This window comes from Haliaeetus leucocephalus, unplaced genomic scaffold, assembly GCF_000737465.1.
Source record: "Haliaeetus leucocephalus isolate CR32 unplaced genomic scaffold, Haliaeetus_leucocephalus-4.0 Scaffold2, whole genome shotgun sequence".
NCBI lineage: Eukaryota > Metazoa > Chordata > Aves > Accipitriformes > Accipitridae > Haliaeetus > Haliaeetus leucocephalus.
This window is the reverse complement of record NW_010972438.1, coordinates 803,846-817,241: the sequence shown is the minus strand read 5'-3', so window position 1 is coordinate 817,241 and position 13,396 is coordinate 803,846. Positions and strand designations below refer to the sequence as shown.

The window sequence follows — 13,396 nt, the reverse complement described above, 5'->3', positions numbered from 1 at the left end:
CACACCTGCAGCTGAGCTACCCATGTGTGCTGCAAAGAACCAGGACAGCCGAAACTCACCCCATCCCAAGGCAGGCATTAGCACAGACCAGGGGGCATTTCAGACGTGCCCAACTCTCCACATGAGTCCAGAGAACCAACTCAAATACATGGCAGAAGTCTGAAGGTGAAGAAGATGCACCCCATCTTTCATGTCTTGTACCAAGAGATTCAAAACAGTAGACGTGAGGATTTCTTGGCCCATTTTTAACCATGCTGACCATGCAGCCCAAAGGCACCTCCAACTATCTAACCAGCGACACCGTGGCATTTCTGTGGCAAAGATCCATGTTTCTCTTTCAGCCTGGATACACAGTTCCTGGTCTCCAGATGATGTTGTGCCCAACTCAAAAATCTCTCTGCAGAAATTTATTACCCTGCTTTGGAGAACAGTAGTTTCTGTGCAGCAAGAAGCCATACCCGCTAGAGGACAATTGCCCTTTGTCACTGCAACTATAACCAGTCAGTGCAACAAGTAAATGATGTCATTACTGGGTCTTTTTATAAAAAAGCTGGGACACATTTAAAATCCCCATGGGCTCCTCCTTCACTGTAAGAGCCACTAGCAGCACAGCCCCCAGCCTCAGTATTGCCAATGAAAGATGTTTGTCTTGGGTCTCTAGGCGCCAGCAAACCCCCGCTATGAAAACTGCCATACATATATATACACACATTGTGGCTTTGGGTTAGAGGGTCACAGAAGCAGGGCCAGGTGTCAGGAAAACACCCATTCTACACTGCTATTCCTGCCCTGACATCATCCACACCAATGGGATGCAGTTGGAGCCCCCAATTATAGCAATACGTTAAATACTGGATTCTGAAGCATTTCCAGGAGAAGAAAGATGCACTTTTGTTTGTTTAATTGCTGGGATAAAATACAAGGCAGGGGGGCGGCAGGGTTCGGGGGCAATGGTGTTGGATGATAGCTGTGTAAAATTACATGGCTTCAGTGCATAGGGGTTCAGCTGAACAACTTGAGTTCAGGGGGGCGAGCCAAATCGTACCCTCACGGGGCCAGATCACCGAAGAGAGGAACTTCTATATTCCACATCTGGGAAGGGTAGAAAAGGAAGGGGAAGAAAGAAAACAAACCACTGGATGGGAACAACTGCCCATTTTGTAACAAAAGAACTATCGAAGTTGAAATCCAGATCTGACTCACATTTTGTAAATGGTCCCTGCTCTTTCAAATACCAATTACAAGCATCTCCACACTCTGCCTCGAGACCAGCTTTGGATGAATCCCACAGTTCAATATATTTTTTTCTGCAGGTATTCAAGAAGGAGACAAGTTTCCACAGTTATAATTGGGATTCTTTTGGATGCGATTCAAAAATACTTGAAAGGCCAGCAGAAGGGCTGTGGATTACTTAACTGACATCTATCACTGTGCTTAAACACACATGATGCCAAGACTGTCTATAGACTCTCCTGAAGACAGGCAGGCTTCTTCTCTCTGGAGTTCTCCAAGTCTCTGCTCCCAAATTCGCACTACCCGTGATGATCCTGGGGAACACGGCACCATCACAGAGCAAAGCAACCCCTGACAGCTCCCGTCCCCAGACGATGCCTTCTGTGCCCCAACCCAGGGGCCAGGTCCTGCCAGCCAGACCCCTCGCGTTACCCACTGCGTTGGGCTTGCAGTTCTTCACCCTCGCACCGCTGCTGCCTGATCCCATCCAAACTGAGTGTGCCTCATTAAGTATTGATGCAAGTGTCATAACACAGAGATGCTCTGTCACTTGATGCCACCAAGCACAGTGGCAGTCTGTATGTGTTGGGAGGGAAAGAGCAGGAAAAAAACCCAACAAGATTCAAGATGCAAGCATGCCATGGATTTGCAGGGGATTAATGATGTTTTCTGCTCTGTTCCCAGCAGTTCCCAACTTTTGATTTCTTTTCTGACTGCTAGCAAGCGCTGAGCTGGCATGCTCAGAGCCTGATGCTTTAACCCCACCATCCCATCCAAAATTTAGGGCAGAGCCCAGTCTTATGCACCCGAGTTGGAAAGTTGCTCTTCCTTATGTGCATCACTTAACATTTATCTACATATGATTCTATGCGCTACTTTACCAAATTACTTAGGAACATACATAGTCACAAAAATATACTCAATATGCACATAGATATATGTATGTGTGCATTAAAGGCACTGCTGCATGTATTTTATACAAACACATGCTTATTTAAAAGTTGTTGCTTCTGTATTTAATTCCTCTATCTGCCAATTTCAGGAATTCAATCCCCATCTCTTTCTTGTATTTTCATTATAAGCTTTACCCATTTCCCTTCTTGGCTTTGCTGGGCTTTTTCTAACTATGGTTTAGGGCCTATAGTTTCATTTTTTTATTTTCAATAGTTTTATTTTAAATTATTCTAGTTTTCTGTTCTCCTGGGATTCCAAACTATTTCCGCAAATCAGGACCACTTTATCAACAAATTCTCCCTCCTGCAAAAACATATATACTTTCAGTAAATAATGTTTCACAGGTAACATGCTATTTCCCTAAGTACAAAGAGTTTCTCCTTTTAGGGTATGCTGAGCCAAAGAGTCAGCTCAGCCACTGGATATATGTTGTCTGCAGTGCCTATGGACAACCGAAGTGGGTCTGCTGATTTCAGTGATGTACCTTGATTCACCAGCATAACATCTGGCTTTATAAATTCTCTTTGATTCTGTGTTAAAATTTTCAGGAAGGAGTTTAAAATCCTGGATGCAGAAAATATCTCATTTCTACCTCATCAAAACCCCAGACGCTATCATCACCACCCCAAGAAGCTAACCCTTGCTGAGTCCCCCGCGGACTTCTGCAACTTGCAGTTCAACTCAACTCCCCAAGGGCTGCAATCTCCTCACTTTCAAAGCTAACAAAGTTGCCACTAATTAAGCCAAAAATGAAGTGATCCACAAGCAGAAGATGCCAAGCTCCCCAACCCAAGTGTCACCGGCCTTAGATGAGCCTCCACAGAAGAACCACCAACCTGCAGCTCACCCTGCAGCCCTGACAGGAGCTCCTCAGCTCTGGAGAGATCACGGCTTTCCCCGGCAGCAGAGCAGCCAGCCTCGAGTACCGCTGCAATTCAGAGGAGCAACTGCGGCCACAAACGCCCTGCAAAGCTGTCCTGTCACCAAACACAGCCACAGCAGGGACCCCAGCTTGGACCACAGCCTGCAAAACCAGATTTGCCAATGGCTGAAGAAATGTGATCTAGCTTCTCCTCTATCTTTGATAATCAACTTATACTTCCCGTAAGCCCTGCTGCTGAGGCCAGCGCAAGCCGTCACTGACCTCAGTGAGGCAAGGTCAGACCTGGAGCTGGCTCAGTTAAACGTCTCCAACTCAAACACTAAAAACTCAATCCCCACTAGGTCCTACTTCCCTCTCTCTTGGATTTGGGTAAGCCAAAAGGCTTCCTGGCCAGCCACGGCGAGAGGCGTGCCCGAGCGATGCACAGCCGAACGCCAGGGACCGTACCCTGCTGGTCAGCGGGAGGGCAAAACACTTGGGTGGAGATGAACAAAACCCAATGGCCCAATTTACTGATGGATGACCCCCGCTGCTGCCCAGCACATCCAGGGGAGCCAAGGGGAGAAGCAGCTCAGCACCCAGCATCTTTCTTGGCAGATTACCACCACGCTGATCAACTGCTTCTTAGTTATGCGCATCCTCGTACCCCAGATATTACATCCCTGCATCTTTGCCGAGATTGTTTACATTTACATAATGAAAGCACAACGCACAAAACCTTCCACCTCTTCCACGTACCCGCAGCATGTCACAACCCATTAATAAATTCTAGATGGGAGGAATTAAAAGTGACATATCTGGAAAAAAAATGTTACCCTAATTTACCATCAAAGAGCAATCTACAACAAAACCGAACAGCTGAACCACAACTGCAGATGCCTTTAACCCTTCTGGAGCTGGTTCATTTGCCCAACGATCCTGTACAGTACAGTCCCCCCAGGAGGAGTGCTTCAAGCACTTTACTCATCATACTCGAAACCAGACTGGATAAAACAGTGGAAGATACCTCCTCCGAGCAATCTCGTACCAGCTGCAAGGCTGGACTGGATATCTTAAAAAGCCTTTTACCAGGATGGTCATATTCCCACACATGTGCCTAAGGCTTCCCACCAAACACTGCTGTGAAGTGGGAAGCGCAGCCCCAGATCCCTTTTGGGCACAGTGTGCAATAGGTTAAGAAAAATAAATAACCTGAATATCCCCAAAAGTGGCAGCTTCCCTATCCACATTAAGGACTAACAATGACACAAAATAAGCCTCTTCCATGATTTAGCTGAGCATTATTTCCAGGGCCAGGTGAGTTCTGCTACAATTTAAACCTCCAGGGACAAATGCGAGTGAAATCACAGATCCCCACAACTCTATTGTAAAGCCTCCTTTTGATTAAAAGCAGGTGCTGGCTTTGGCAGGCTGCAGATGGAGTTAGTGCTACCTCACCTCTCCTGGCAGAAGATGGGGGAGGGAGAAACAAGGAGCAACAATTTCTATAGAATATAAGTGTTGGGCCTTAAAAGTTGAAATCTAAATTCAAAAGAGGTGGGGGAAAGAGATGGATGAAAAGCAAACACAAAGAAATAATTCTGCTGAATGGATGAAACACTTTATCATCTTGTCCTGGCTGAGGACTGACTACAAGAAAACACTTCAAACACTCTATTTATGTCCTTGTTTGAATGTTGACTGGATTTGTCCTATGGTTCAAAATGAGATACACCATTCACAGACCTAGGAAAGGTCAGCAGAAGTATAGTCTTAATATACATCTCAAAAACGGCTTCAGAGTAAAATGCAAATGGGAGGGAGATTTTGAGAAAGACTTAGAACTGAACTAACCAATATATCCCAAATCTGTCCAATTTCTGGAGGCCAGAAGGACAGGAAAAGGGATGATGTCCCATATCAGATCAGCAAATCCAAACCTGACCTTGCAGTTTAATTTCTAGGTCAGATCTATAAACTAGAGGAAACTGGCCATAAAAATATCACATTAAATTTACTCTCCAGTCAAGCTAAAACTTCAAGATAACCACTGATTTGAAGCCCTTCTCCTGTTTGGAGAGGCAGCCATCGCAGCAGGCTCACCCTGCTCACTAGCTGCAGTTCTCCAGCTACCCCTGTTGAAAACAACTGAAAAAAATTAAGAAAAACATAAGAGCCATAGAGCCAGGCAAAATGTCCACCTAGCCCACCATGGTATAACTGAGGGCAGTCATTAGCGAATGCCCACAAGTAGAAGAAAAGGGCCAGCGATGCCATCGAGCACATTCACGATGTGACAAGATGCAGGGCTGTGATTCCCAAGTCCAAAGTTGTGCCGGCGGTGGGGCTGGGCAGCTTCCAATAGGGAACAGTCCTTCACATCTACCTGAGGACTCGGGTTACACATCTGGCTTTCACAAACATGGTATGAGGCAACAAACATGTAGCATTACCCATAATATTGCAAATATAATATATATAGTATTAATGATGTTAAAAAGTCTTTCCTTTTTAGGTTCTCTTTCTGCCTGGTGCCTGATGACCACCCATGGTTTATGTTAGCAGGCACAACGAGGTCCTCATTTCTACTCACTTCCTACAAACTGCTGTGACTCTTCATGCTCTTATCACATTACACACTCCCCCCTCATTTTCAACTGAAGAGTCCTGGTCCAACCTCACTGCAAGATTCCTACAAGTCTTTGATGATCATTTTTAATTTGGTTATCATTAATAATTCTGTATCATCAGCAGACTTTGTCATCTTACTATTCATCCTTTTTCCAAATAATTTATTAGGAACTCCACTGAAATTCCTCCTTTTGTTCCCTGTCTCTTAACCAGTCATTAACCCAGAAAACAACCACTCCTTATTCTTCAACAGCTTCTTTTCTTGAGCACTTCAGCGAGGGACCTTTTCCAAAGCCTGTAAGACACTGCAGGTACTGTGCCAACTTATTCACATGATCACTGGCTCCTAGAAATACCTCCACTAGCTTTCTGAGGCCTGACTTCTCTTCAGAAAGCCACACTGACTCCTCTCTTGTATCTGCCTACATGCCTGTCATTCTGCGCTTTACTGAAGTTTCATCCAACAAGTCTGTTTTCAAAGTCAGATTACTGATCTGTTCTCTGAAGCTCTCCAGGAATCTTTAAAAAAAGTCATCACGTTTTCCACATTTCATTTCTCTGGCACTGACACCAGTTTAAGCATCAGGTCACACCTCGCAGCTAGTCACTTGACAGTTTTATATCTCAGTTTCTTTAAAATTCTTGGATAAATATTATCTAGAAAGACTTATAAGTGATAGTGCCTTGTACAGATTTGCTCTGCAACATCTAATGGCAATTCAGTTGGATAAGGTTCCTCAGGTTGGTAACACCACCACACCACCCCAAGAAAATCTCTAGTCTAAGCTTTTCCATAACAAGTACCAAGCTAAAGAAGCCAGATGGCCTTTGGCTGTTCCTCGTAGTGTTTTTGCACCTCACCCATCTATTCCCCTTCACATCCTGCAGCAGGTTTCTTTCTTGTGATTTTGGAGAAGTTTTTGTTTGCTTTATGTCTTTAGCAAGTTGCCTCTGAGAACTTTACTTGGCCTGCCTTAGCATGGTTTTACTGTTTCACTGTCCAGAGCTCAAACTCCTCTCTAGTTTTCTCATTAAGATGTGATGTGTACTTTGTAGAAAGTCCTGTTATCTTTCTCTGCTTTTTAACAATGTTGGCTTTTCTGTATCTGTTTAGACTTTGGGCGTGGGGGCACAGTTGTGTAGAAGTCCACAATGAGCTTCTATTTTACACTAAAATGCAAGGATGGATCCTCGCTGAGCAGAACTCTCCATCTCTACTTTGGTTACCTTTTTAAAGAGCCTGATGACATCCTCACTGATCTGTGACAGCCGAACGATGACATTATTCATGAAGATGTCATTAAGGGTGGCGTGATCTCTGCTCTCTCGACGGGTCTGCGTCAGAACCAGGTACCAGCAGTTCACAGGGGAAAGTAGGTGCTGATCTTTCCTAGGGAAGTGCGGGGAAAAAAAAATCAAAAAGGCTGAGTGAACAAGTCAAAAAGGCACATGACTTTCAAATGAATGCTGCCAGCATATTAACAGTGCCTTCCTCCACCACATACACCCACTAGAATCTGTCGTGCCCCCAGAGGAAAGTGTGTGAGCTCCTCTTGGCTGCCTCCCCTCCCCAGAAACCGCTGCAGCATCCAGCCAAGCACCTGGCAGCCCCTCAGCGCAGCAGCCGGAGTGCCAGCCCGCCTCTCCAGCGCAGGGCTGCGAGCACGACGGCCTTCTCCTGCCATCCCCACCGACCCGCGGGGAGGAGACCCGGCCGCAGCATCCTCCACCGCTGCCACCCCTCGCCTCCCGCTCCCTCTCCAGGGCGGCCGGCGCCTGGGGCAGCGGTGCAGCTCTGCGACAGAGGCAACCAGCGCACCACAGACTTTCCGCCAGCTCAGAGCCACGTCCTTTTGGCGGATGCCACGGGGTCATCGGTGCGGGTCTGGGTGCTGGCCCAGATCCGCTGCCCCGACCGGCACGGCGGTGCGACCCGGCAGACACCCCATGCTCAGACAGGCAGCTGCCTGCCCGACGGCTGACCACAGCAGCGCCTCCTCTTCGGTGCAGGAAAGGTGCTTAAGTATCTCTGCCACCACAGAAGCTCCCAGTCTAAATATTGTACACGAGGGTTTCAATCAAGCCAGGGAATTCCCATCCTTTGCCCCAAGCTGCTCTCTCCCACAGCTTCGTCCTTATTTACCAGCCTCCCACAGCTGCCGGTGGCAGGACATAGGCCTTCTGTGCCGGGGAGATGGATGCTCTGATGCTGACCCTGGGCGCAGCCCTGTGCTCCACTCAACACACATATATACAGACCTTTGTATACCATCTGCCCTACACAGCTTGGTTTTTCTGCCCTACCTCAACTTCTTGGGGCACCCAGCGTGCATTCTGGTCCACTGCTCCATACCTACGCTTTAAAAAGGCACAGTCTGCAAAAAGTCAGTTAGCAATATTACAGCAACACAGTGCAGATACGCCGGGCAACAGCTCTGAAGGACCTGAAAACGTGCAAGTCAACCAGAGACAACACAAGAGCTGGTCCCTTGACCCAGCCAGGCTGGGAACACATCTGCGGCCCTGCTCTGGTTTCCAGGAACCTCTTTTGGAGTTTCTTTCAGCTGTTCAAGCGCTTCCCCACAGGGACATCCAGCAGAACACATACCAAATCAGACCCCCAACCAGACCTTTCCCAAACTGGGTGCTCTGGAGGATGGTACAGGAGAAGAGACATCACTGGCAATCCCTTCAACGCTTTGCAAGGGAGACAGTTTTACTTCCTTTTTCCACTTGGTGCTATTAATAAGGTTGTCGCTTCCATTTCAGAAAGAGCCCATTTGCCACACAATCTGTTGTACCGCATTTAGTCCACTAAACAGTGCTGGAGAAAATGTTTTGCATCCAACGTTAACACAAAGTGTCTGCGCACAACATGAATACATTCATGTATGCTGAATACTTACAACGGTCTTAACCCAACTCACACTGCAAACAAAGAGACTACCGTGAGCGGCAGCAGGTGTCAGGCCGGGTGACCTGAAGAGTCCCCAGGAGCCACACAGCATCCTCAGAGCAAGCTCATCCCCACCCGGCTCGCTGCCAAGGGGCACCCCAAGACCCTGACTCACCTGGAAGCCAGGGGTGGTCCGAAAAACTCTCTTCTGAGGGAAATTTCAGCAAACATTTCACACTTGATTAGAGCTTAACTAATTTTGACATGTTCCATCTCAGCACTGAGAAAAACCTGCACTGCTCTCCATGTACTGCTTTTAGTACTGACAGCAAATTAATCAAGAGTGAACCAAAATTTCCAGAAATGATACAACTGAAAGAAAACATCTCACATTGTCCAACTGAGACACTTTGAAATAGATCCTCTAAATGAGGCAGCCGAGTGATTTGTTCCAAACGTTTCACCTACACAGTTTTCTCTGGCCAAACCAACGCTTTCCTACAAGATGTCTGGTTCCAGAGAAACAGCTCCTTTTGGCAGAGACCTCCCCTGCCACCCTCCTGCCTGGGCACGTCTCCCCATGTGCCCATGGCTGTGCCTGATAGACGTGTTCAAACCCCAAAGGCTTCTCCCTCCCCAGCACCTAAAGACACGTGCAAGCTGCCCGGGGAGCGCCTGCTGCTTCGCCCACGGGGCAGCCGGATCTGCTCACACCCGGGCTCGACAGCCTGTGCGCACCAGCAGCTCTGGCAATGCGGCCGTGATGGACACGGGCCTCAGACCCCCTGTGCTCAAAGAAGACTCTCCTTCCCAAGAAATCCTGCAATCAGAAAGCTAGCCCACGCTTGCCACAGCTACGCTGTACAGCTGAAGCCTTCACACATGTACTCTTCCTCATCCAAGATGTTCTCACCCACGGTACCAGGGCTGGTGCAGCCCACCTCACCACTGAACCCATGGAGAGGAAGGCAAGGTGACTCCAGGAAATCTCTGCATGCACGTACAGACAAAACAACTGCATATAAAAGCATGAATGAGTCTGTCAACCCAGAATCACCATGAACAGCCCAGCACCGCAGCAATTACCACTATTAAGGGCTGGGCCACAGCCTGCTGCACATGGCTACACAGGGACAAAGGAATAGCTGAACATACCGTATTTCTTAAGAGCTTCAAAAGCCTCATCAGAATAATGACATTCATGAGCAAGCTGGGGAAGCAGTGCAGATGAACCTAATAAAGGGCAGGTACAAAGCAGTCTGGAAGAAAAATATATTCAGGGAGTCTCAATATGGAGTGAGACAGTGAGGACTCAGCAGAAGTGTGCACTGAAATCAAGCTGACCCTGTTAACACTATCAACACCATCACAAACCACCAGGCACTTGTGCCCAGGTGTCTTATAAAGGTGGAGAATCATTGTCACCTGTAGATACTCCACAACAACATCCTTCCAATACTGTAAGCACAATAAGCAATGGCACTGCCATAACACTGCTCTCAGCTGATGGCAGAGGCACACACACACACACACGCGAGTCTTTGTGGGCTCCATCTCTGAACAAGAGCACCTTCCTGAGCCCATACTGGCCAATTCCTTCCCCAGGACAGTTATCCCCAACACATGACACAGCAGCACCAGCCCAGCATCACACAACTGACAAGCAACAGTCAGATGCAAAAAGAACAGATATCATTTGAATGGCAATTCATTTTCAGCAGACTTTTGCATTAGACAACAGTAAAGCCTTGCTTGCTAGAGAGACTGAGTAAACAGATTAAATGGGATTTAGTAATATGGAATAAATAGGATTTAGTAATGTAACAGCAGAAATCACCACTCTTGCGGCTGAAACAGGAAACAAAAAAATTACAAGGGGTTAGAGAAAGAAAAAGGCTGCAAAGAGCCAGGGGCTAGCGAGGCTAAGAGCATCAGACAGGCGAAACCTTCAATTTTCTGGGAAAGGAGCTAAAGAGTGGCTGCGGTCTTTGGCCATTCAATTGAATGACACTCATTTCATCTTGAGCAAAGGGCATAATCCCAGCTGAGAGACTATTTCATGGACACAGCTGTCAGAAGAAGAGACAGGGACAAATCCTATGGCCAGGGGAGACAAAGGTGGGGAACTTCAGCTGACGTGCTGCATGGGAAGCAGCCAGGATGAGTATCTGCCTCCGTGCTGCAGGCGCTGCCGCATGGCCCCCAGGGTGCAGACCCTGCCAGCCACATCTCGGTGGCACCGCTCACGCTGCCCAGCGAGACCCTGCACCCCGAGAAACTGCTGGGGAGAGCCGGTTGCAGCAAGGAACATGAGGAGCAGCAGGGAGGAAAACCCTGACAGCTACCAACACACACGTGCGAACGCTGAGCATCGTCCTGTGGAGCCCAGCCTGACACCTCCAACTGGGCACACTCGAGTGCACCCGGAGAGCAGGGACCAGCTCCTCCAACAGCGACGGGACAGTGGTATTCACAGGAGCCTTGAAGTCACAGCCGCCAACCAGCCAGCGTAACGGCACAAGCTATGTATCCTCATCACAAACCAGTCACCTCCAGACTTAAATTCTGACTTGAGTTTGTTTCTTTTTTTTTTTTTTTTTTTTGGATCTTTTTGTTTTCGCCAAGCTTGAGAGTGTGGTTAAACTGAAAAGAAGCTGCTTTTGAAAACTTGCACATATTCACACATTCACGGATTTTACAGTTTTCATCATCTGTTTGAGCTTCACACAATTCCAGCATCCAGTTCATACTTCCTATTTCAAAGCTTTGTTTCAAAATATTTCCACTATGGATTTGCTTAGCTTCAACACTGTAAGGGTGTATACACAGAAAACATATACATACTTCATTTTAAAAAACTGTAGTAAATTAGATTTCCAGAAACTGCTGCCAAGTCTGAGCCTGTAAGCAGATCTGTGTGCAATGTGAAGCACTCTGACTTCTAAGGATTGGACTACATACAGAAAACAGGGTTTATGAAATGGGCCTACCATTATTTGCACAATCAAATCAGTGGCTGAATTCAAGCCTCTTAAAAAAAAAAAAAAAATCAAGGGGCTTGACTCCTTCCTAGTCCCTGATTCATATTTTTATTGTACTGCTCAAAGAAGTGCATAGTAAGTCTAATTTGGGCAGCACAGGTCAGTAATGCTGTGGTGAAAGTCTTGGAAAAAGGCTGTTTGAGTTCTTGTTGTGAACCCTGAACAGTGATAAGACAGACAAGGTCACCACTGTTGCTACTCCACTTTCGAACTGTGCAGCTACAAACATCTACTGTTCCAGGCAGTCTCTGGCCCAACATTTTGTACCATTTTGCCCCTGGAAACACCTGCTTACTTGAACTGGTGCTCTCTGGAGCTGCGTATCTTGGAGGAGAATCGTTCAGCCAGTTTCTCCAGGCTCCTGGAGTACTCCAGCTCGATCTCAGCCTTCCTGCGGAAGAACTCCTGCAGGTCCTGCAGCAGTTGCAGGCGCGACTCCGACTGCTGCTCCAGACATTTGAACTGCTCGACCAGCTGAGTTCGGATTTCTGCGTGCACACAAGAGAGAAGAAGAAAATACAATGTCAGCAACAAACACTGGCTAGGAAGGTTGTCTTTCCTTGTCTCAGAGCAAACTGCACAGGCAGTGCTAGAGCAGGCTCCCTCACAAGCCTCATGTTTAATTCAAGGCTTGCTAAAGCCAACAGATTTTTTTTTTCCAAGAGAGAGCAGAAGAATTTCATTCACCAGCCTCATATTAAAACCTTGCTCTTTGTCAAAATAAACAGCTGTGTAAGTACACAGAGACCAACCCTCAGAGCTTTTCAGTTGCCTTTTTGAAACTAGAAAATGATACTTCAATTTATCTAGTACTACCTGAAATCCTGTATTCTCTGCATATAAACTAACATATTATTTCTTGATGAACGACCATTTGAATTCCCCCTAAAGAGCTGACAATGACCTGAGGGAAGCTGGCACTGTAAATGCCAACTCCTCTCACCCACGTCCTCCCAGTGCTGCCAGGTTAACTGGCAAATCAAACTTGTCTTTGGCTCAAAGGCTTAAAAAGTCTGTCAGACCCCCCAAACTCCAGCTCACAAACCACCACAGACTTTATCTGTTCCAGGTGGTTTTGCTTTCTCATAAGGACCTTCAGACACTGTGACAGATACACTACGACCCCCCGCAACCTTTGCCGAAGAGGGGCTCTGCAGTGCCCGGAGGGTGCCTGTGCAGAAGAGGGAGAGAGGGTGGGAGCCTTGGGCAGCCTGAATCTCGGCCGCAGCATCGCCAGGGTGCCTGCTGCCTCCTGCCATGAACAAGCACCCCACAAGCAGCAGACAGACCTGTTCTCCAGTCCTGACTCCTATCTGGCACACCAATTCTGTTCAGCACATTCAAATTATTGTAAGACTGGTTTAATGTTTCTCCTGTTTTTGCGTCGGAGTTGTATTTTTCGCCTTGATCAACTTCATTTTGAGGATACTTCTCTCCCATGGTAAAAGACCAATTGCACTTTTTCCAGCTCCCCCTTCTCACATAACGCAGCCGAGGCTGCAAATCCCCAACATGGGGCTTATCCCGGGAAGACAGGCAAGCACCAGAGAAGGAAACGCTGCTCACAAAGTGCAGTCAGACCCTTCGCCCTCTCTGCAAGAGGAGCAGCGCAGCACCCGTGGCACAGGGTGTGACAGAAATACACCTTCCAAACCACTTCCCAAACACGGGGAAGGTGTTCAGCAGCTCTTGGAAACACTGCACAGCAAGGAAGCCTGTACAGGCAGTTGCTCTCCCTTGCAGGAGCAGCAGCTGGGCTCTGCCCGGCGGGAAGGGGAG

At 47.4% G+C, this 13,396-nt stretch overlaps 1 protein-coding gene across 1 annotated transcript in view; it reads right to left on the bottom strand.

The window, feature by feature from the left end:
* Positions 1-13,396, bottom strand: part of SRGAP3 (SLIT-ROBO Rho GTPase activating protein 3) — an 89,750-nt gene that overhangs the window by 52,705 nt on the left and 23,649 nt on the right. The window contains exons 2-3 of the mRNA XM_010570298.1: positions 11,913-12,105; positions 6,908-7,070 (exon numbers count right to left, since the gene is read on the bottom strand). Coding sequence (XP_010568600.1) covers positions 6,908-6,970 — 63 coding nt within the window. The 5' untranslated portion in view covers positions 6,971-7,070; positions 11,913-12,105. The remainder of the gene's footprint in view (positions 1-6,907; positions 7,071-11,912; positions 12,106-13,396) is intronic.